The sequence below is a fragment of the Sciurus vulgaris genome (genome assembly GCF_902686455.1).
Source record: "Sciurus vulgaris genome assembly, chromosome: 16".
Taxonomy (NCBI): Eukaryota; Metazoa; Chordata; class Mammalia; order Rodentia; family Sciuridae; genus Sciurus; species Sciurus vulgaris.
Window position 1 is genome coordinate 65,034,648 of NC_136477.1, and position 24,762 is coordinate 65,059,409.

A 24,762-nucleotide genomic window follows, 5' to 3' on the forward strand; every position below is an offset into this window, starting at 1 on the left:
TCTAAAACCAAGAACAATGCCTGGCATATATTTCCTACTCAATATATTTATGTTTAATAAGTGGATTTTTGAGAAGGGAGCTGTCTTGAGTGGCTGCTAAGAATGTTTATGGAGCTATAGACCCACCTTTTCACATTTTTCAGTTACATAGCTGTGGAGACTAAAGTATTATAAACATTCTTTAATGAGCTCAACATATTTTGCATGTTGCAGGTAGTTACCTTGAGAACTTTTTAATGAGATGTACTTCTCTATCAGTCCCATGATCATTATTTGGAGTCTAGTTGTCCTTCCATCCCCCAAAACTTTTTTATAATTTGTTACAGGTTTCATATGTAGAATTTATCTAAGTACTTTGAAATTCCACCTCCACTGGTAGGTGTCCAATAAGAACACTGGGAATTCAGGGTTTCTATTTTCTCATTTTTTTGTGACAGTTTCCTGGGATTCAGTGTATTTTTATTTTCTTCTCTGGTAGTACCACTTACTCTCCTATCTTGATTCCTCTTTCATTTTTCTATCTGACAAACAAGTGTTTTCTCAGACACCTCCATTTCTATTTTCTGATTATGTTCCACCTACCAAACTGGTATTGTCTCCTCCTTGTACAGCTGAAAACTTTCTAATAATAATTATATGAGCTTTTAAGACAATAATTTCAATCAATTCTTGATCTCTTCATTAACAGTAAGTAAGACTGATGGTACAAAGTAGGTTGTGATAATATATATATATATATGTGATATATATATATATATATCAGTTTACTCTGATGTTACCTTATGAATGAAATTACTTGAAAAGTTAATAAGTTTCTTTCAAAATGCTAAGGATTTAATAAGTACTCAATGCTATAAAATAATCTTGGTAGTTTTGAGTCAAACTAAAGATCTAAAAATCATTAAAGCATGCTACACTGTGCTTTTCAAACTTTAATGTACACATGAATTACTGGAGATTCTCATGAACTAATTTGGAGTATACCAAAATTCTCCATTTTTGATAAACCCTAAGTGATATTTATGCTGATGATCAGATAACTATTTCACATAGTAAAGTTTTAAAGTATAGCAGATAGACAAATAGTTGCCATGTGGGCACAATATGATATAAAATGTTACTGCTACTATTTAATCAGAAAATTAAATAATATACACCCTTTAATAAAATATGTTTTTTAAAAAAATCATAAATCTCATAACTCCTCCTTCCTCAAAAAAAGGCAAAAAAGATAATAAGACAATAAATGGATTGAAAAACAATTGAAAGGCTATATTTGTCCACTTTTCTACATGTTTAAGAATTAATCCCTGGTAGAACATTAACAAAAAATGATGTCAGCCCATTCATGAGATTCTGGTTGTGTTGATCTAGAGTCCAATAAAGCACTTTGCTGGGTAATATAGGAAACATGAACAGCTAAAATGTTAATTATGGCAGAGATATAGTCATACACACAACTTAAATGAATACTTTGGTTGAAATAGGTAAAATAAATAAGAGAATACTTGAAAGGAGACTGCTGAAAACTTTATTAGCAGTCAAAAAGAAATAATTATTAGGCAGACAAATGAGTATGGTCAATTTTGGATTCCTAGACTAAATAATTCTTTAATAAGAATTGGGAGGAAAATAAACCTGAATGTGGACAAATCCAACACTCTCTTTTGTGGATATTTAATGTTTTGTAATACCCACTCTCCTAATATTTATTCATTTCTGTAATACAAAGGAAGGAGAGGGCCCAAACTGGTTAAGGTGATTTTCTATAATCAAAAAGAATTTAAATGTAATAGATTTGTAAACCTGTGGTTTGTGACATTTCAGTGACAGTGTAATAGGCTGGATTCATATTGCAATATTTTATTGGATTACCAACTTAACCCCATGAAGTAATTAATTGGACATTTTTGAGGAAGCAAAAAGTTTGTTATAGGAAGTAAGACACTGAATTAGGAATTAATGTCATCTGAACCAGTGCTTCTCAGTTTTCATGTGCATCTGAATCAGTTGAGAATTTTGTTATATTAGTTCTGATTCATTAAGTCTAGGGAGAGGCCTAAAATTCTGCATTTATAACAATATCCCTAGTGATCCCCTTTGTGCTGGTTCACAGACCATACTTTGGGAAGCAAGGATCTAGAACAGTGGTTCTCAAAATTCAGTTATTTTTTTCTTAAGCATTTAACTTGTTTTCTTTTGTGAATAATGCTGACAGTAACATCCTTTAACAATAATCTTTGTAAGTCTGAATATTTCTTTATAAGTCTATGTAAATTTCAAGGGTTTATATATACATTACAGAATTACTCAGAAAATATTACACTAACTTATACTCTTCCTAGTATGTTTTGATCTAACCCATTTTTACTCAATTAAATGACTGTTACCCAGCAATAGTAACAATGGGGTAAATAACAACTTATACTGGAAAGAGACTTAGTACGTTTTCTTGAGAACAATGTCTCAATATATACAAAAATTCTTGAGACTTATTCATTCAGCTGGGACGTTCTCACTTGGAATTTCTTGTGATTGCCATCTGATCAGTGCTAAGACTGAATTTAATGTGACTACTTTGTTCACATGTTTAGAACTTTAGGTGGGATAGCTAGAATTTCTGGGGGCTATTTGAATATTTCTCTATCCTAGATATTTTCTTCCATGTGCCTAGGTTGGGCTTCCTAACAGTATTGTGGTCTCAATGTAGTTGGAGTTTTTATAGTAAAGATTTAGAATATCCTCAAAAAGCCCAGGTGTTCAAGTCTTGGTATCCAATGCAGCATTGTCCAGAGGTGGATCTTTTGGAAAGTGATTCATTCATTAGGGTTCTGACATCATCAATGAATTAATTCATTGACAGCTGACTGGATTACTAGGTAGTGGTAGAAACTGTAGGCAGGTGGGACATGGTTGAAAAGCAGATCATGGGTTCAGGGGGGGTTACCCTTGTGGACTCTATCTTGTCCTGGGCCTCTTCCCCCAACCCCTGCTTCCTGGCTACCATGAGCTGAGAAGCTTTCCTCTGCCATACCCTTCCACCATGATTTTCTGCCTTGCCTGAAACCAAAAGCAGTGGAGCTGAAACCTCTGAATCCATGAGCCAAAAAAAATTCTTTCTCATTGTCAGGTATTTGGGTCACAGCTACCAAAGCTAAATTCTTACATGGCTGCTGGGTTCCACCAAAGTGAGCCTTCTAAGACACCCAGGTGGTAGATGCAAGGCTACTTATCACTTAGTATTGAAAGACATTCAGTGCCATTTCATCTGTATACTGTTTGTCAAAAGCAAGTCATAAAGATACTGAGATTCAAGGGGAAGGAACTACACAGAGGCACAAGTACTGGGAGATGTATGGAGGTGGTGTATGTATGCATTTGTTTAAATTGGCATTTATTTCAGGAAATTTTTCAACTGTTCACTGGCTATTTGTAAATCATGAAATCAGTTCTCAAGTTGCCATGAATACTTCTAATTTACTGCAGAAAAATCCTGAAGAAGGGAGAGTCAGTATTTACAAATTCGTGATCATCAATACTTCTAAGAAGATGATGTGCTTCAGTGACTACAGCATCCCAGATTATTATCTTAACTTCATGTACAATTCCCAGGTCCTTGAGTATTTCAGGAGCAAAGCAGACTGCCATGTTACACCAACTAGCCTCACATGCCTCATGTTTATTGTGGGTCTTGATTGCATCAGGAGGCCACATCAAGTGACTGGCCTAAATAATCTATGCTTATGTAAGTTCTTCTGTGATGTTTTCACAATAATGAAACCAACTTACAAATTTTTGAGAACGTATGTATTTCTGACAAGTAGAACATGATTGTATTTAGTTTCACAATGACTTTGGTCTTCATAAGGACCAAAAAGGAAGACTGTGGAACACTTACACAGCATTGGTTCAGATGTGAAATTTTTCAGTGATTGAGGAAACAAACAAATATTGAATTTGTAAGGGTTAAATGAAAGCTTGAATAATTTAGTTTCAGTTTGGGGCCTGAACTTTCTTTTTCTAAAAAATGCACTTTATGTATATCCTAGAGTATACAGAAACATATATACTCTAATTGAAATGGGAGTATGTATCTAAGGGAATGAAAAAACAAAAGAGAATGACAGTTTTCTGAGGCAGTTTGGATTTGTGAGTCTGCAAATACAAAATACAAACTACATACAATAAAGGAATCACAAGTTACTATTCTGGGACTATGGAAGAAAAAATAAGCAAATGTATTCAGAATGACAATAATAGCTAAATAAAGGAAGAGCACATGGAGAATATGTGCTTCAACTTTAAATTCTACAAAAGAATGATTTTAAAAATGATATCTATTATGAAAACTATCATCCAAAATTATTTTATGTTCTCTTGCAGGAATTGAGAATTTCAAAGGACAATACTTCCATAGTTGAGACTATAAAACCCAGAGGCATTGGCTGGAAAAAGAGTCTTTATAATAATTGGGAATTCTGGAGGAGATCTGACTGTAGAGAATAGCTACACAGCCAAGCAGGATTGAGTCAATGATTTACTTTGCTTCATTCTATCTTCAGTCTTTTTTTTTTATTGTAACAAATGGAATACATGTTGTTTCTCTGTTTGTACATGGCGTAAAGGAATACCATTTGTGTAATCATAAATTTACATAGGGTATGGTTGTTTGATACATTCTGTTATTTTTTCCCATCCCCCCAGCCCTCCCATACCTCTTTTCGTCTATACAGTACTTCCTTCCTCCATTCTTGCCCTCTCCCTAACCCTAACTCTAACCCAAACACTAACCCCTCCCTCCCCCTATTATGTGTCATCATCCACTTATTAGCATTATCATTCGTCCTTTGGTTTTTTGAGATTGGCTTATCTCACTTAGCATGATATTCTCCAATTTCATCCATTTGCCTGCAAATGCCATAATTTTATCATTCTTTATGGCTGAGTAATATTCCATTGTATATATACACCACAGTTTCTTTTTTTTTTTTAGCTTTCTTTTTTTTAAAATTGTAAACAAATGGGATATATGTTGTTTCTCTGTTTGTACATGGCGTAAAGGCATACCATTTGTGTAATCATTAATTTACATAGGGTAATGTTTGATTCATTCTGTTATTTTTCCCTTCCCCCCACCCCTCCCACTCCTCTTTTCCCTCTATACAGTCCTTCCTTCCTCCATTCTTGCCCCCTCCCTGACCCTAACTCCAACCCTAACACTAACCCTTTCCTCTCCCCTTTATGTGTCCTCATCCACTTATTAGCGATATCATTCGACTTTTGGATTTTTGAGATTGATTTATCTCACTTAATATGATATTCTCCAATTTCATCCATTTGCCTGCAAATGTCATAATTTTATCATTCTTTATGGCTGAGTAATATTCCATTGTATATATATACCACAGTTTCTTTATCCATTCATCAATTGAAGAACATCTAGTTTGGTTCCACAATCTGGCTATTGTGAATTGAGCAGCTATGAACATTGATGTGGCTGTATCTCTGTAGTATGCTGATTTTAAGTCCTTTGGGTATAGGCCAAGGAGTGGGATAACTAGGTCAAATGGTGGTTCCATTCCAAGTTTTCTAAGGAATCTCCACACTGCTTTCCAGAGTGGATGCACTAATTTGCAGCCCCAACAGCAATGTATGAGTGTACCTTTCTCCCCACATCCTCGCCAAAACCTGTTGTTGCTTGTATTCTTGATAATCGCCATTATCAAGAATGATATGGAATGGGGTGAGATGGAATCGTAGGGTGGTTTTGATTTGCATTTCTCTTATTACTAGAGATGTTGAACTTTTTTCCATATGATTGTTGATTGCTTGTAGATCTTCTTCTGTGAAGTGTCTATTCATTTCCTTAGCCCATTTGTCGATTGGATTATTTGCATTCTTGGTGTAGAGTTTTTTGAGTTCTTTATAGATTCTGGAGATGAGTGCACTATCTGAAGTATGATTGGCAAAGATTTTCTCCCACTCTGTAGGCTCTTTCTTCACATTGCTGATAGTTTCCTTTGCTGAGAGAAAGTTTTTAGTTTGAATCTATCCCAGTTATTGAATCTTGCTTTGATTTCTTGTGCTATGGGAGTCCTGTTGAGGAAGTCTGGTCCTAAGCCAACATGTTGAAGACCTAGACCGACTTTTTCTTCTATAACTTGCAGGGTCTCTGGTCTGATTCTGAGGTCCTTAATCCATTTTGAGTTTAGTGTCGTGCATGGTGAGAGATATGGGTTTAGTTTCATTCTGTTGCATATGGATTTCCAAATCTCCCAGCACCATTTGTTGAAGGGCATATCTTTTCTCCATTGCATATTTTTGGCCCCTTTGTCTAGTATAAGAAAATTGTATTTATTTGGGTTTGTGTCCATGTCCTATATTCTGTACCATTGTTCTACCTTTCTATTTTGGTACATATACCATGCTGTTTTTGTTACTATTGCTTTGTAGTACAGTTGAAGATCTGGTATTGTGATACCCCCTGCTTCACTCTTCCTGCTAAGGATTGCTTTAGCTATTCTGGGTTTCTTATTCTTCCAGATGAATTTCATAATTGCTTGCTCTATTTCTGTAAGGTACGTCATTGGGATTTTAATTGGAATTGCATTGAATCTGTACAGACTTCAGGCAGTATGACCATTTTGACAATATTAATTCTTCCTATTGAAGAACATGGGAGATTTTTCCATCTTCTAAGGTTTTCTTTGATTTCTTTCTTTAGTGTGCTGTAGTTCTCATTGTAGAGGACTTTCACCTCTTTTGTGAGATTGATTCCCAAGTATTTTATTTTTTTAGAGGCCATTGTGAATGGGGTAGTTTTCCTGATTATACTTTCCAAAGATTCATTACTTATGTATAAAAATGCATTAGATTTATGTGCATTGATCTTATATCCTGCTAGTTTACTGAATTCACTTATGAGCTTTAAAAGTTTTCTGGTGGAATTTCCTGGTTCCTCTAAGTATATAATCATATCATCAGCAAAGAGGAATAGTTTGAGTTCTTCTTTTCCTATTCGTATCCCTTTAATTTCTTTGGTCTCTCTAATTGCTCTGGCTAGAGTTTCAAGGACCATATTGAATAGAAGTGGTGAAAGAGGGCATCCCTGCCTTGTTCCAGTTTTTAGGGGGAATGCTTTCAGTTTTTCACCATTTAGAATGATATTAGCCATGAGCTTAGCATGAATGGCCTTTACAATGTTAAGGAATGTTCCCACTATCCCTATTTTTTCTAGTGTTTTGAGCATGAAGTGATACTGTATTTTATCAAATGCTTTTTCTGCATCTATTGAAATAATCATGTGATTCTTGACTTTAAGTCTATTGATAAGGTGAATTACATTTATTGATTTCCGGATGTTGAACCAACCTTGCATCCCTGGGATGAAACCCACTTGATCATGGTGCACTATATTTTTAATATGTTTTTGTATGTGATTTGCTAAAATTTTGTTGAGAAATTTGCATCGATGTTCATTAAGGATATTGGTCTGAAATTTTTTTTCCTCGATGTGTCTCTGTCTGGATTAGGTATTAAGGTGATATTGGCTTCATAGAATGAGTTTGGGAGGATGGACCCCACTTGATCGTTTTGCATGGTTATCTTAATATGTTTTTGGATACAGTTTGCTAATATTTTGTTAAGAATCTTTGCGTCTATATTCACCAAGGATATTGGTCTAAAAATTTCTTTCCTTGATGTGTCTTTTCCTGGTTTGGGTATGAGGGTGATATTAGCTTCACAGAATGAGTTTGGTAGGGTACCCTCTTTTTCTATTTCCTGGAATACGTTGAGAAGTATTGGAATGAGTTCTTCTTTGAAGGTCTTGTAGAACTCGGCTGAGAATCCATCTGGTCCTGGGCTTTTCTTGGATGGTAGATTTTTGTTTCTTCTATTTCATTGCTTGATATTGATCTGTTTAAATCGTGTATGTCCTCCTGGTTCAGTTTGGGAGGAGCATATGTCTCTAAAAATTTGTCAATGTCTTCGGTACTTTCTATTTTGTTGGAATACAGATTTTCAAAGTAGCTTCACATTATGTTCTGTATTTCAGTGGTGTCTGCCGTGATATTTCCTTTTGCATTATGTATTTTAGTAATTTGAGTCTTCTCTCTCCTTATCTTTGTTAGTGTGGCTGAGGGTGTGTCTATTTTGCTTTCTTCCTCAAATAACCAACTTTTTGTTTTGTCAATTTTTTGAATAGTTTCTTTTGTTTCAATTTCATTGATTTCAGCTCTGATTTTAATTATTTCCTATCTTCTACTACTTTTGCTGTTATTCTGTTCTTCTTTTTCTAGGGCTTTGAGCTGTAATGTTAGGTCGTTTAGTTGTTGACTTTTCATTATTTTATGGAATGCGCTCCATGCAATGAATATTCCTCTTAGTACCACTTTCATAGTGTCCCAGAGATTTTGATATGTTGTACCATCATTCTCATTGACCTCTAAGAATTTTTTAATTTCCTCCCTGATGTTGTTTGTTATCCATGTTTCATTCTATAGCATATTATTTAGTCTCCAAGTGTTGGAGTAATTTTCCTTTTTTTATTTTGTCATTGATTCCTACTCTCAGTCCATTATGATCTGATAGAACACAAGGCAGTATCTCTATTTTTTTGCATTTCATAAGAGCTGCTTTGTGGCATAACATATGGTCTATTTTCGAGAAGGTTCCATGTGCTGCTGAGAAGAAAATGTATCTGCTCTTTGATGGATGGAATATTCTATATATATCTATTAAGTCTAGGTTATTGAATGTGTTATTGAGTTTTATGGTTTCTTTGGTTGGATTTTGTTTGGAAGATCTATCTAGTGGTGACAGCGGTGCATTAAAGTCTCCCAGAATTATTGTGTTGTGTTCTTTGTGATTCTTGAAATTGAGAAGGATTTGTTTGATATATAGGGATGCACCATTGTTCGGGGCATAAATATTTACTATCGTTATGTCTTTCTGATTTATGGTTCCCTTAAGCAGTATGAAATGTCCACCTTTATCCTTTCTGACTAACTTTGGCTTGAAGTCCACTTTATCTGATATAAGGATGGAAACTCCCACTTTTTTACTGAGTCCATGTGCATGGTAGGTTTTTTACCATCCTTTCACCTTTAGTCTGTGGATATGGATATCTTTTTCTATGAGATGAGTCTCTTGTAGGCAGCATATTGTTGGGTCTTTCTTTTTAATCCATTCTGCCAGTCTATGTCTTTTGATTGATGAGTTTAGGCCCTTAACGTTCAGTGTACTTATTGAGAAATAATTTGTATTCCCAGGCATATGGCTTATTTTTGGTTTTGAAGTTGGCTTGGTTTCTCCTTTGAGTGGTTTTTCTCTAAGGTAGTTCCTTCTTTGCTGACCTCCATTGTTGTTTTTCATTTCCTCCTCATGGAATACTTTGTTGAGAACATTCTGTAGTGCAGGCTTTCTATTTGTAAATTCTTTTAACTTTTGTTCTTCATGGAAGGATTTTATTTCATCTTCAAACCTGAAGGTTAGTTTTGCTGGGTATAGGATTCTTGGTTGGAAACCATGTTCTCTCAGAGCTTGAAATATGTTGTTCCAGGCCCTTCTATCTTTTGGAGTCTTGGTTGAGAAGTCGGCTGCTATCGGTATTCTTCTTCCCCTATATGTAATCTGATGCTTTTCTCTTGTGGCCTTCAAAATCCTATCTTTATTTTGAATGTTAGGCATTTTCATTATAATGTGTCTTGGTGTGGATCTGTTGCGATTCTGTGCATTTGATGTTCTGTAAGCCTCTTGTATTTGATTTTCCATTTCATTCTTCAGGTTTGGGAAATTTTCTGATATTATTTCATTGAATAGGTTGTTCATTACTTTGGTTTGTATCTCTGTGCCTACCTCAATCCCAATAATTCTTTTTTTTTTTCTTTTTTTTTCCAATAATTCTTAAATTTGGTCTTTTCATGATGTCCCATAGTTCTTGGAGATTCTGTTCATGATTTCTTACCATCTTCTCTGTTTGGGCTACTTTATATTCAAGATTAAATATTTTGTCTTCATTGTCTGAGGTTCTGTCTTCCAAGTGGTCTAGTCTGATGGTGATTCTTTCCATTGAGTTTTTTATTTGGTTTATTGTCTCCTTCATTTCAAGGATTTCCTTTTGGTTCTTATTGAGAATCTCTATCTCTTTTTTGAAATGATATTTTGCTTCCCACAGGTGCTCTTTCAGCTTATTGGTATTATTCATTACCTGCATTTGCTCTCTTATCTCATCCTTTGCGTCACAAATCATCTTAATCATGTATAATCTGAAGTCCTTTTCTGACATTTCTTCTAACATATTGTCATTGAATTCTATTACTATAGAATCTAGATTTGTTTGGATCATTTTCTTCCCTTGTTTTTTCATGTTGTTCATGTATCTTCCCCTCTAGCAGTGCAGATCTGGGGTATTGCAGATTTCCCCCTATAGCCTTATAGTGGCCCTATAGGTTTCCAAAACCCTTTCTTTAAGGGAAGATCAATATTAGCAGTGCCCAAATCAGACACTGTGCAATCCTAGACCAAATAGCCCCTATGGGGACAATAACAAAATTGTCTTAATAAACAAAGTGAGTTCAAATATTGTCTTCGGTAAAACAAACAGGTTTGCAATAAGGTCTGCACCTTAACTTTTTTGAAGAGTTTTAAAGACAAGCACAGTGATGAGTTATATGTATTATTTCATTTAACCCTCACAAATGGCCCTGGGCATCTGTACAATTTTTATGACCACTTTACAGAGTAAAAAATTGAAACTAAGTTAAACTAAGTAATTTTCCTGAGGAAAACATGGGTAACAAATAGAAGACTTCACAATGGATCTTACCTTAAAAATATAAATGAGAAGACAGACAACAGGATATGACAAAGAAATGCATAGGATGCAGAGTATAAAGAATGAAATTCTCATACAACCAGGAGGACCATTGTGAAATCATTTTTATGTACTGACTTTAAATTTTTTTTCTGTCTAATCTCTCATTTTTGAAAATGTTCAGATCTACAGAAAAGCAGTTCAATAATAAATACATTGAACATTCATATATCTTTTACCTAGATTCAACTATCAAATATGGCCATATTTGCTTTTTCTGTTTTCCCTTTTAGAAGATAGGAAGATCCACACAAAATGTAGTATACACACATACTTAAGAACATTATTTTTAAATTAAGTCAAAATCATTAATATATACCTAAGAAAAAGGGCACTCTGTTATATACCATAATACAATTATCACATTTGGGAAATTTATCATTGATAAAATACATTACCTAAATTTTTGGCATATTCAAATTCCCACAGATGTCCCAATAATATTCTTTATTTTTTTCTTTTGGGTACTTGGATTTGACACAGAGTCACTTTACCACTGAGTTACATTCCCAGTCCTTTGTATTGTTTTAGATAGGGTCTCACTAAGCTCCTTAGGGCCTTGCTAAATTGTCTCAGCAATTTGAAATTAATTAGTGAGATGATACTTGGATGCTGTGTTTTCCAACAAATTTTTCATTTAGTTATTTAAGCATGAATATCTTTTGTAGTTGCAAAACAAATTGAGGTATTATGAAATAATAAGAGGTACATAAATAGTGTCAGCATGTAGCATTCTAATTATAATATCTTAGAATAGCAAAAGCACATTATAGCCTGAGACCTGCACATAGTCTGATATATATAGGCTATATGGCAGAGGTAGATGAGTAGTTAAATATATCTCTAGGTCTTAGGTAAGAAACTTTTTGTATGCTCTGCAAAATAAAAAGTTTGGGAGTTTGGGATTTAGCTCAGGGGCAGAGCACTTGCCTAAAATTTAAGCAAGTGAGTGACATAATAATAAATCTATAATAAAAGAATTGTAAAATGACCACAGCACCTGACCCAATAATATTCTTTCTACCTTTTTATTTTCTTTTCTAAATTGAGGATCCTAAAATCATGTTTACTTGCCTTTCTATTCTAAGGCAAATTGTATAGAAGAAAGATAGGAAGGGAGCCCTAAAGACAACTGTAATAGTTCAGGGGAGATAGGGAGGAAAGAAAACTATTCTGGGCAATCTTTCTTTTTAAGTGATAAAGAGCATAGTCTTGGTAAGCAGATATGAGACAGTTTTGTGACTTGGCCATCTATGTAAATGGTGGTACTGCTAGTGAAAAGGAATAGGTTTGGAGAGAAAAATGAATCATGAGGTTGGGATGCAGAAAAGAATCTTCCTAAAAGTTAGAATCAAAGAAAATTAAATTCAACAAATCAAGGATAGTTGTAAACCATACAATATTTCTGAGGCTAGGCCAGGAAGATAATGGAATGAGGACTGTCAGAGACTACTCACTTAAAGTTCAGAAATTAAGACTGTTTTAAAACTAAATGAAGACTTTTTTTTTAAAGACCCAAGATACTGGAAACTTGGCTTACTTATTTTGATTTTATTTCATGTTGTCTCTAGAAAACACGAATTAATATGTCCAAAGTATCCCAAAAGAGTTTATATGAAGCTATTTTAATAGAAATTCTAAAATACTAGGCTGTATAACATTGGTCAAGTCACTTCACTTCTCTTGACTTCGGTTTCCACATCTATACAACCTAGATAATGACACCTATCCTATCTCTTTATAGAGTTTGTGTGACTGTCAAGTTAATGAATGGAAATAAAATTTAATTTTTAAATTGCTATATGAATGTAATTTATTATACAGTTTGGAAATGAAATTCTAAATCTACCTCTTGGGCCTTTGGAGTTAGAATTGGAACAAACAGAATATTAACAGACAAGTTCTGCCAGACTTAATAATATGTGGACAGAAACTATTGGCCTATGGCCTTATGATACCACAGAGTGTTAGTATTACTTAAGAAACCACATATGCATTCCTCAAATAAGACTATTCTTCTTCCACTTCTCCAGTGCTTTCCCCTTTCAGTGACTTCTAGAGTTCAGCTTTTGCCCTGAAAAGCTGAGGTAAAGTAGAACTTTTATAAAGTAGAACTTTTCCAAATTTCATTGGTATACTGAGTGGAAACCATTGACATTGTTTAACCACCTCCACCAAAGCAAAAATTTACTTACATGATTTATTTCTCTCTTTCCCCTTCTTTCCCTCTCTCTTGGTCACTCTCATTTCTCCTCTTCATCTTTATTGGCACTCATAGAGCTCTGAGCCAGCATCCAACGATAAATGATGATGTGCCAAATATATAATTTCTGTCTTGGTAAAAGAAAAATGATATGTGAAGTAATTCACAGAGACAGCTGCCATATTTGAGGATGGCTCCAGAGAGGACAACATTGACCATTTGCATTTCTTCTGTGAAGTGCTGTTTGGTTCCTTTGCCCATTTATCAATTGAGTTTGGGGGATTTTTGGTATAAGCTTTTTGAGTTCTTTGTATATCCTTGAGATTAATGCTCTGAGGTGTAGATGTTAAAGATTTTCTACCTTTCTGAGAGCTCTTTTGATTGTTTCCTTTGCTGTTATGAAGCTTCTTATTTGATACCATCCCATTTGATTCTTGATTTTACTTCTGCTTTAGGAGTCTTATGGAGGATGTCAGTTCCTGAACTGACATGATAGAGAGTTGGGCCTTCTTTTTCTTCTAATAGGGGCAGGGTTTTTAGTCTAATGCCTATGTCAACAAGACCTTTTCTTGGGCAGCCTCTGAAATTGTGAGAAAACCAAACATAATAGCAAAAGAATGTCACATGGCTAGATGGCCATTTGAAGAGAGGTGAATGGAGGAGAGTTAAGCCTCAGAATAGAGAGAAAACAGATGACTTTGAAGTTTCTTTCTAAAGAAGAAATTCTTTGATCCTATAATTATTATAATAAAATTTGTTATCATTACTAGTATTTAATTAAAATTATTCAGTGTTTTCATTGGAATTATAGCTTACTGTTTACTAGTGAGATCCTCATGATGTCAGAGAGAAAAAATATAGTGCTAAATACTTAATAGGTAAAAGACATCTTTCCAAATGTCTGACATTTCTTAATTCCTCACAGTTTATGCAGTAGGTCATGTACTATTTAAGAGCCCTGGACCACCAGATGCAAGTAACCCATGGTTGGCTTAATTCTAGTCATTTAAATGGATATTTTAATTAGATCAATTAAGTAAGGGGAGAAAATTCATTAAAATAGGCCAAAGCATCTTAGTATGCTTGAAGCAAACGGGACTCTTATTCCATGCCCAAGAAACTTACAAAGAAAAATTGAAAAAATGAGTATTTGGGAAAATCTGCATTTTGGGTATGAGAGTAGGTAATCTGAAGGAAAATGTACAAAAATTTCAGCTTTTTATGGTGGCAGAAGCCTATCACACATTCTTCCAACTTTTGCAATAAAGAAATCTTCGGAAGAATCCCTATGACTTTACCAAACTTCCAACAGGAACCCTGAGTTTTTTATTCTAGCCATGACTTACCTGTCTACCTACCAAATTCTTGTCTTTCTCATGCCTGAATTTTATCTTCACTAGTTCATCTTTGAACTAGTTTCTCCTAGTCTTTCAAGCCTGCCCAGCTCAGTCTGTCCTCTTCTTTGGTCTGTCTTCCCTCTACTAAATCCCATTTTTCTTCCTTCATTCTCTGGAATTATTGCCCTCTTGTCAAGGGAAATATTCCACCCTTTTCTATAACATTGAACCCAAATTCTTGCCATGAATGAAATCAAGTATCTTTGTTCTTTGCCTGTTTTGCCAGTCTCACAATGGTTCTTTCATTCAGCAACTTTCTTTCCTTGAAAACCATATCAAGTATACCAATCCTTTGTATTACCAGAAGATATACTGTCATAGGGTGACATTTAGGTTCCACCACAGATTGGTATAAATTGATTTTTCAGATTCATTTTTTATTAGCCTTTACCACACATCAAGACTTCTAGAAGCACCTGATGACTTACTCACTAAGCAACAATATAGCAGATATACTTGTACCCAGAGCTTTTGTTTCTGATGTTCTCTTCTTAGTATGCCCTCCTTTTACTCTCTGTTTATACAGGACAAACCTATGCATATTTCCTCCCTCCTTTATTAGTATATTGAAAACTCTTTAAATAATCATGTTTATTTACCTTTCTATTCCAAGGCTAGACCAATGCCTAGCACATAGACGATATCTAATAAATGTCACTTCTAATGAATACAGTATGGCCTTCAAGCAAGTGAAGTTCTGAATTCTATAGTTGAAACTTCATAAGATCTCAGCTTATCAAGGGCCTTGGCCAATTTCTCTTCATGTTAAAAGGCTGAACTTGTCTGGAAGACCAGTTTGACAACCATATCTCTTTTCTCTTGTAACATTAGACCAAAATGTGCAGGGCAAGTCAGGATTTAAGAAAGTCAGTAATACACAAATATAACATGCCTTACAACTGAGAGTAGACCTTGAAAGACCCCTTACCATAGAGTTTAATTTAGGCTCTCTTCATTCCCACATTGTCTTGGGGACCCTGGGAAAATAAACTTCAATTACTCACTATTCTTCAACAACATTGTTCAGCAAACATTTACTGATCTCTCAGTATATATGATCTCCTAGGTTCAGAAAAAAACAGAAAAACAAAAAAACTCCTATTTTCATGGAACTCAGAGTCATAGAAGGAAGATAGACAAGAAACAAACATTTAATGTGTTCATTCACGTCACACATATTTACTGCATCCTAAGCAGGTGGTCTAGTAACAATATAGAGGAGCTACTATGAGAACAGTGAGCAAGAAGTACCCAATTCTTCCATGGCTTTATACTAAAAGAAAAAAGAAAATTTTGATATATGAATGGGAAAATCGCCAATGTTTATATAAAGTTAGGGGAAATGACAGTAAACTGAGTTCTGGGTATTACAAGTAATTGAGAATGTTGGGAAATAATGTTATAGAAATTAAGGAAAATGAAGTCAGGGGTATTCATAGAAGTGATATCCAGAAAGTTCTTGGCTGCCATGCAAGAAGTTTTTTTTTGTTGTTGTTGTTGTTTTATTGTTTTTTTTTAATGTACAGTGTAGAGAACCACTGGAAGATTTTAACTGGGAGAGGAGAACTCAAATCAGATTTGCAATTTAGAATACATGCTTGTTAGAAGGAGTAAAATGCGAATGTCAGTCCAAGTAAGACCTCATGAAACCTTTAAGCCAAAGTAATAACAATATAAATGAATAGGAGGTGACAAATTTGAATGAGACTTCATAGGAACTTTTAAAAAGATTTGGCAGAATATTCGTTGGAGATAAGAGAGAAAAAAAAAAAAATCTGCCCAGGTGCTGTGGCCAATATTGTAAACTAGGAATATAAAAAGGGGAACAAGATTTGGAGGGAGATAAGAAATATGAGGCGCGCACCGAAGTTCCGAAGCCGCTTGTGACCGAGCGCGCAGGCGCGTTGCCCCGCAGACCCGCCGGCGGCGCAGCGGGCCGCGGAGTGCGGGGCGCGTTTCTGCCCCGGTGGCGGACCGGGAGCACCGGCACGGCGGCGCCTGCGCAGAGCGCGCACGGTCGGCGGGCGGCGCGGGCGATGGAGCCGGGGGTCTCCCTGGCAGCGGCGCGGGACGAGGGCGAACCGGAGGGGAAGCGGGGGCGGCTTCTGTGCTAGGACTTCGCCTCGGTGGCGCGCTGCGACACCGGCGTGGCCCAGTGCTACCTGGCCGAGAACGACTGGGAGATGGAAAGAGCGCTGAACGCCTACTTGGAGCCGCCGGTGGAGGACCGCGCCGAGGACGGCCCTGGGGTCGCCGCGGAGCCCCAGGCCTGTGCTCTGTCCCCAGTTCCTGCTCTGTTGCTCGTGGAATCAAGTCCATTTGCCTTCGTTGACCTAACCAGTGAAGAAACAACTGATTCCACGAGTTCAAAAATCAACCCGTCTGAAAATACTCAGCAAGAAGATGGCAGCATGTTCTCTCTCATTACCTGGAATATTGATGGGTTGGATCTGAACAGCCTGCAGGAGAGGGCTCGTGGGGTGTGTTCCTACTTAACTTTGTACAACCCAGATGTAATATTTCTACAGGAGGTCATTCCCCCATATTATAGCTATCTAAAGAAGAGAACAAGGAATTACGAGATTATTACAGGTCATGAAGAAGGATATTTCACAGCTATAATGTTGAAGAAATCAAGAGTGAAATTAAAAAGCCAAGAGATTATTCCTTTTCCAAGTACCAAAATGATGAGAAACCTTTTGTGTGTGCATGTGAGTTTGTCTGGAAATGACCTTTATCTTATGACTTCCCATTTGGAGAGCACCAGAGGGCATGCCAAGGAACGAATAAGTCAGTTAAAAATGGTTTTAAAGAAAATGCAAGAGGCTCCAGAATCAGCCACGGTTATATTTGCAGGAGATACAAATTTACGGGATCAAGAAGTTACTAAATGTGGCAGGTTACCTGACAACATCTTGGATGTCTGGGAGTTTTTGGGCAAATCTAAGCATTGCCAGTACACATGGGACACACAGGTGAACTCTAATCTTGGGATATCTGCCGCTTGTAAGCTTCGTTTTGATAGGATATTTTTCAGAGCAGCAGCAGAAGAGGGCCACATTGTTCCCCGAAGTCTGGACCTCCTTGGGTTGAAGAAGCTGGACTGTGGTAGATTTCCTAGTGATCACTGGGGTCTTCTGTGCAACTTAGATGTGATCTTGTGAGATGTTTTCAAATGCAGATGTAAATGTTTTGAGCAGTCTTCTGAATTTTTGCAGGTTCCATTTCCACCTATCTGGAAAGGTAGGTTTCATATAGAGGAATTAATATACTGGAAAATGGTTTCAGGGGGAAAAAAAGGATTTTATCATATAGATTATGTTCTCAGGTTTCCAACCAAGTTAAATATTAATGTCTGTTGAAAGCATGCGTGTGTTCATCTGTGAGGCTGTTTAGGGGAGGGCCCAGATCCTGCCAGCTCTGTCAGGGTTCATAGCTTCAGCTGCATTCCCACCAGGGGCCACTTGGTCCCAGGACTGCTGACCTTCATAGTACTTTTCAATCAAGCACCAAAATAGCAATGATTTTAAAAAGCCATCAAAAGAAAAAAAAGTTACTGAGTTTTTGGGTCTGGATCTCTTACCATATTTCACAAATCCAGATAATCTCAAAGGAACAAGCCGTGATCGTGTGCTATTAGGAAGGTGACAGCTGTCCTGCATCAGACTTAATACTACGTAATTTGTAAGCTGTAAATGAAACCTTCTGATTTAAAATCCCCTAACTCTTTTCAGATTAGTGGTGTAGTCGTATGTTGCCAACAGAGGGAAAGTTAGACTTGATAATCATTGAAATCAGGTTTATAGCAGCATGGATCTTTTTTCCTAAGAGAAAAATAAATACATAAAGAGGAATAACCTTTTAGTTTTGCTACTTGTAAGATGGAACTATTTTACGAGAAGTGAATAAAAGTACTGTTTTCTTAAAGAGTAGTTTAAATGTGCTTTCAAGTGTGTGGGGGAGTGGAGAACCCCAAGAGAAATGTACTGTAAATAAAGAATTTTATTTGTTTATAGGTCAAGTATGTTTTTGTGTCCATGAGGGGGTTTTACCTGTTTCTGGCTCCACTGCTCCTGCTTCCCCCTTGTATGAAAAGAAACAGCTTTCTGTGTTTTCTCACTCCTTAAGGAATCACCACGAGTAATTTTCTTCCTTAATACACAAAGAACGCCTGTGGGAAAAATTAGAAGGAGAAGTGACAGTGACAGAACCTTTCCATCAGTAGTGCCAAAATACCTAAAACAGCAATTTGAATAGGTGTAATATTACCTCTGAATGACTATGAAAAGGAGTTTTATATATTAAAATAGTTTTAATCATTAAAAATAAAAAAGTGAAAGTTGATGTAATACTTTAGCATATATTATGGAGCTAATAGTTCATTGCTGTGGAAAAAGGATAGATCTGGGATAAATTTCTTATTCGTTTGGCAAAATTAGAAAAAATCCCAATATCACATTGCAACTTTTTTTAAATGGGCAAATGTCTAAATATAAAAGTAAGAAATTTAGTGTGGCATATAAAGACTAATCAGATTGTTTTAAAACCATGCAAGTATCATTTCCTTTATATAACACACGGCATCTACGTGAAATACCAGTTCACTGCTCACAATGAACAAATTTAAAAAGTTGTGAGGTGAATAGGAAAAAGCAAATCACCTTCTAAATTTTTTAAGTGAGACAGTATATCTTTATGGGCTACCTAATGATAAATCGGTACATGGTACATGTATACAATGTGTAACAAAGTAATAAACTGTTCCATTTCTTCAAAAAAAAAAAAGAAATATGATACAATATTTGTCTAAACAAGATAATACTGAAAGTTAATGAATTCAAAGAATACTGCATCATGGAATGTTGTAAATATCTTTGTCCATCAAATCTTAACTGATTTTTGTTATTGTTTATGAACTGACTGCCTTTCACCACCAAGAAATAGATACCCACACCCTCCTCCTCCATAAAGTTTCAAGCTAATAAATGCAAGATTTACTTGCATTTATTTACTCCCTCCAACATGTATTCTAAATTGCAAATCTGATTTGAGTTCTTTCCCAGTCAAAATCCTTCAGTGGTTCTCTATAGCCTACATTAAATGCAAATTTCTTGCATGGCAGCCAAGAACTTTCTTGATATCACCTCTATGAATACCCTGTAAGAAGTAATTGGAAATAAGCTCTCAAAATGTATTTCTTGAGCATCCTAAAAGACCTATGATTAATTTCAAAGAAAATATTCCCATTCTTCCTTACTGATTTATAAGTAATAATTTCCATAGCTAAAATGAGAAAAGACATCAAAAAAACACAGTAAGCTCTGAGAATTGAATTTTTGACTTCCTGTGTTTCAGGATGAGCATATAAGGATAGTTAATGCAGTGTGCCCAGAAAAGGGCAACTAGAATGGCAGAGAACATGAAACCTGTTATATAAGAAACCTGTGCTTGTTAGCCAGGTAATGAGAAGATTAAAGTAGTTATGACAGGTGCTTTCTACATGTTTTAAGAGCTGTCAGGTGTTAAAATTCAATTCTTTGTCTCCAGAGGGAAGAGTTAGTTCCAATGATGCAAGTAGAATAGAAATAGATTTGGGGATCAGTACAAAAAATAATGTTCCAGCAACTACAGCAATCAATTTTATCATCTTCTTAGATGGCAGTTAAATCTCCAAGACCAGAGACATTTAAGGAGGAATGAGATGATCACTTGATATTGTATTGTAGAAAGAAGGATTGTACTGAGTAAGACACATTCCTGTACTGAAATTCTACATTCCAGAATTTTATAGAGTAACACTTTAGGATTGTGGCTTAAATTTTCTACAGGCATAGGGTGTACATTTCTGGTCATAAGGCTATATATCTGGGCAAAAGGCCAATTGTTTGAGCTATAGTTGTTTATATGAACTTAAATGTGATTCTGCCTTTGTCTAGCCATGTCCTTGATGTCAGATCCTAGTACAGGAACTGTACATTAATGCTTGAATTTATTTGTCAAGATTGGGTATTATGAGTTATCCTTGGTCTTACCCCCTACACAAACTCCTATCTAATAAAAGAGGATAGAAGGTGAGGCTTATCTTCCATAGGACTTTAGCATAAAATGTGATTGAGAATTTATGTTTACTTTCTTTACTCTCCATTGTATAAAAATATATTTGTTATTAAGATACCTGTGTAGGTGCATTTCTCCAGACCCCTCCTTTTTTGAGATGGTATTTTATTACATTGCTCAGACTGATTGAAACCCTGGACTCAAATTATTCTCCTACTTCATCCTCCCAAGTGCTGGGATTGCAGGTTGTGTCACCACATCCAACTTTCCTTTGACCTTGTATCTCATTTTCCATGTGCTTTTAAGACCATTTGTCATTTCCATGTGTCCATATTTCATTTACCAATTCAAAGACTATGTTAGGGAGGAGGCAGGTATTTGTTGGAAATTAGAGTACAGTAAACATGTTGAGACAAAGCAGAATAAAGTAAGCTACACATATTGATACAGGTGAATATTCTTTATCCGAAATGCTTTAGGACTACATGTGTTTTGAAATTCATGCATTTTCAGAGTTTGAAATATTTGCATATATATAATGGCCTATCTTGGAGATGGAACCCAAATCTAAACATGAAATTCAATTATTTTTTATATATACCTTATAAACATAGCCATAAGGTAATTTTATGCAATAGTTTTAATGTGCCTGCTTTTTGACTGTGAGCTATCACATGAGGTCAAGTGCTGAATTTTCTTCTTGTGGCATCTTGTCAGTGTTCAAAGAGTATTGGGGTTTGGAACATTTCAGATTTCTGTTTTGCCAATTAGGTATGCCCTACTTATTATATTTTGAAGGTGGCCAGATTGAGTAATCAAGCAAACTATAATCTCTTTGAGTACAGAAAATTATTCTGTATTTCTTTGAATTTCTCATAACACAGTAATTGTTAATTGGATCATTGTTTTTACTGAGGCAATTTACACTCAAATTTTAAATTTTTTTTCGTTAGGGCTAAAGAAATTTTTCTCACAAAGTGAAATGATGGCAGGTATAACTAAAATTCAAGAGGAAATGGCAAAAAGATAAGAAATTCTCCCAGGATGATGTATGGTAACTTTTTCTACATATTTCTTAATACAAACAATATTTTACTACATTTCAGTTTCCTCTTGTTAATTTGAGAATTCTGATGAAAAAGGGAACAATATTGGTGACAACTGAATGGGGAAATATCATTAACAGTTTCAATGTGAATGAGAAAGGAGCGAAACCTCAAGAAAAGTGTACAAAGACTATGTTTAGGACTTAAAAGAAAAGTTAGAAAAACTCATGGAAAAAAGTTAGGAATATTATTTTGGGAGGAATTACTTGAAGTAGTAATAGAGCTGCCAAAGGAAGGAAGAGTATTTTGAATTAATGATAATTTCAAATCTGTTAAGTAGATTTACACATATGAACTGACTGTTTTCCTGGCTATCATCAGGTGAATAGCACATGCAGGTTAGACTGGCTTGGAGCATGAAAAGTCAATGTGATGTGGTAAGATAATAACATCAGCTGGCTGCTTTGTGCTTTGGTGAGCATAGATTCAGAAGTCTAAACTTGAGCTCAATCCTAGGGTTGTTTTTATTCAGAAAAAGTGGAAATAGATTGTTGAAGTCCCCAAAATGGTGGTTTTCTGCAACTGCCTATACTAGCACACTCTCCTATTTTGGAGGAAGAGAAAGTAATTTTTTATTTAATCTTCTTATTCTTACCAGGTGCTGTCCTATTTTCTTCCCCTCTTTCTTTGCCAAAACATCTAAAGTTTCTACATCCTATGCTCTTAGGCCTCTCCCCTTGCTCCCCAGAGTCCCTGCATTTTAAGCTCATCTCCTTACTCCTAATACTGTTCTCTTGAAAGTCATCCATGACCAAGTTCCATTCTTTCACTACTGAGTTTGGCATTTTAAAACATTTTCTCTTGGAGTGCTTTCTTTCCCTTCTTTTCTGGCACTAAACTCTTTTATTTGGACTTTTCTGCTGTCCTTCCTTTGGCTTATTCTTGTCCCACCACCTTCTTACTATAAGTAGTCCCCAAGGATATAATTTGAACTTTATTAAGTGTTGACAGTTACATTCAACATTTCATGTACATGGAGCTTATTTAATCCTCATAACAATCCTGCAAGGCTGGAACTAGTGAATCCTTTTGTGAAACCTTCATGAAAACTCCAGCTCTTGACCTACTGCTATAAGATGAATAAGAGCATGCATACAAACATCTGAGTTAGTATCATCTCCAGAGAGCAAAGCTCTCAAATTCTTTTCTATTTAATCTCTTTGAAACTCCAGCCCCATTTTGATAAAGTACTATTTGACCATCTATTAGTTCCTTCAGAATTCCATCTCAAGAATTCTACCTAAAATTTATTTTCTAATCATTTTTCCTGTCCTTGTTTTTGGATCCCTCAATCAGCTTAATTTAACTTCCCTCTTATTTCCTTTGTGTTCCATTGTTCCTTCTTTTTATTACAGAAAGTAGCAAGTGAAAGTCTCCTAGTCACACATCTTCCACATATTTTACTGTTCACTGCTTTTTCCCACTAAAAAGTCTCTTTAGCTCTCCAAAAGCACTTGTTGTAATCATTTCATCTGCATCCATCTGGAGGGCCACTTCCTTTTGTAGGATAAGTCACCCTCCCTCATCCTTTCAGGATTCCAAGTTAACATTTTCCCTGGGAAGCCCTAATCTGTGGACACCCACCACCCCACCACCATTGCCCTCAAAATAATTGAGAATCCCATGTTTGAGGATTTTTGTGGTGAGTTCCCTCTTTTGCACCAGTCTTCTGAATCTGGAATGCTGTCCATTCTTGTTTTCTACTAATTTAGGCATTGACCATAAATATTCTTTGACCCATTCCTGCTTTATTCTTTCACTTTGCTGCTGTTCCCTGATTATTAATACTTTTCTTTGTTCTCATCTTATCTATCTTTCACATCCTTCAAAGGCCTAGTATAACTCTCTCTTAAGTGCCTTCTTTTACATTTCTATTACCAGTCAAACCCACAAAATTTGGCAAAACCCTTGAGTTCTGTTACGTGTATACATATCTTATCTCTTACTAGATTTGTAAGATCTTTAAGGATGGTGACGAATATCTTTTTTTCACTATTTACTACAGCTAATAGTCCAATATAAAATCAATACCAGCACTCAGTAATCACTGATTGATTGATCATATAATTGAATGCATTGTTGATAGGCCATGGCTTCTATCTTCTCTACTTTTAGGTATGTGGAAAGCCAATATCATACCATTCAGGGAGACTACATGGATAGCATGGAAGGGATTACTGTTGCTGGGAGTCAAGCCTAATCTGTCTCTTTCCTTCACTGACCCCAAGCTAGCATTACAGTTATTTTGGGGACCCTGTACTCTGCTCCATCTTAACCACAGATCATCATATCAGGAAGCCTTTGAAGACAGGAGTAATTGAAAAGAGTAATTCCATAGCTTCAACAAAGACAATGGGTGGGTTTATGTTAGCTGTTATTTTCCTTGAGGTGATTATGGCTTATTTTTAGATGTCCCATTGTCAATGTCCCGGATTTCATTGGGAAGCTCAATCTAGAGATGGCTTCCAAACCTAACAAGATGGAACAACTCTCAGCTTCAAACTTCCCAGAAAATAGTTTTATTTCTTTTTCAGAAGCATGGATCCTCTTTCTGCTTTTTTCTGCAATGAAATCCCGGGTTTTCATTTGTGTTGATTCATCCCCCCTTACTCTTATAATCTGTCACTTTTTTCTTTTAATAATTTCTAGACTGTGAGCTCAGGGACTTCTTTAGTCATTTTTATATTATGTCCTTAGGCATGTTGATTATCAAATATTATGGTGGGGACCCTAAATCAGCATCTGTAAAAAATGGCTGATTCCATGTAATTTTTCTGGTAGGATTTGATTTTCCATTAAAAGCTCAATTTTTGTTTATTTTTAATATTGTAACTATATGTTTTCTGAGAGATAAGATAAATAATGGTCTTAAAATAGTTGTCTATGATAAGACATTTTGTTTTACTTACTATTTACTAATGTACCTGATAAGTGGTCATTTTTGCTCCTCTCCCTAAGCAACATGTCTTTATTTTCTTAATAAATAAATTACTTTCAAATTTCTAGGCTCATAGGTTGTTTTAATAATTTAGCATCAACCCATGGGTTCTACTCGGTTCAGACAATTGGGATTTTTTAAAGGAGTTGTCGTATCTTTTTTGATCTCTTTGTTCCCAGATTGAA

The 24,762-nt window shown here is 35.6% G+C and overlaps 1 protein-coding gene and 1 pseudogene across 2 annotated transcripts in view; both read left to right on the forward strand.

Moving 5' to 3' along the window:
* LOC306647158 (flavin-containing monooxygenase 5-like) overlaps positions 1-24,354 on the forward strand; it is a 636,328-nt pseudogene extending 611,974 nt beyond the window's left edge. Inside the window, exons 6-7 of the transcript in view lie at positions 21,487-21,559; positions 23,755-24,354. The product of the transcript in view is annotated as a flavin-containing monooxygenase 5-like (transcript). The remainder of the gene's footprint in view (positions 1-21,486; positions 21,560-23,754) is intronic.
* Positions 16,509-18,491, forward strand: LOC306646609 (tyrosyl-DNA phosphodiesterase 2-like). Its single transcript, XM_079115247.1, has one exon. It carries the CDS (start codon positions 16,660-16,662, stop codon positions 17,638-17,640), a length of 981 nt encoding a protein of 326 aa, XP_078971373.1. The 5' UTR covers positions 16,509-16,659; the 3' UTR covers positions 17,641-18,491.
* Positions 24,355-24,762: the final 408 nt, after the last annotated feature.

Bases quoted from the DNA above. Each gene is read 5' to 3' on its own strand.
- LOC306646609 (XM_079115247.1), top strand. From the start codon at position 16,660: ATGGAAAGAGCGCTGAACGCCTACTTGGAGCCGCCGGTGGAGGACCGC.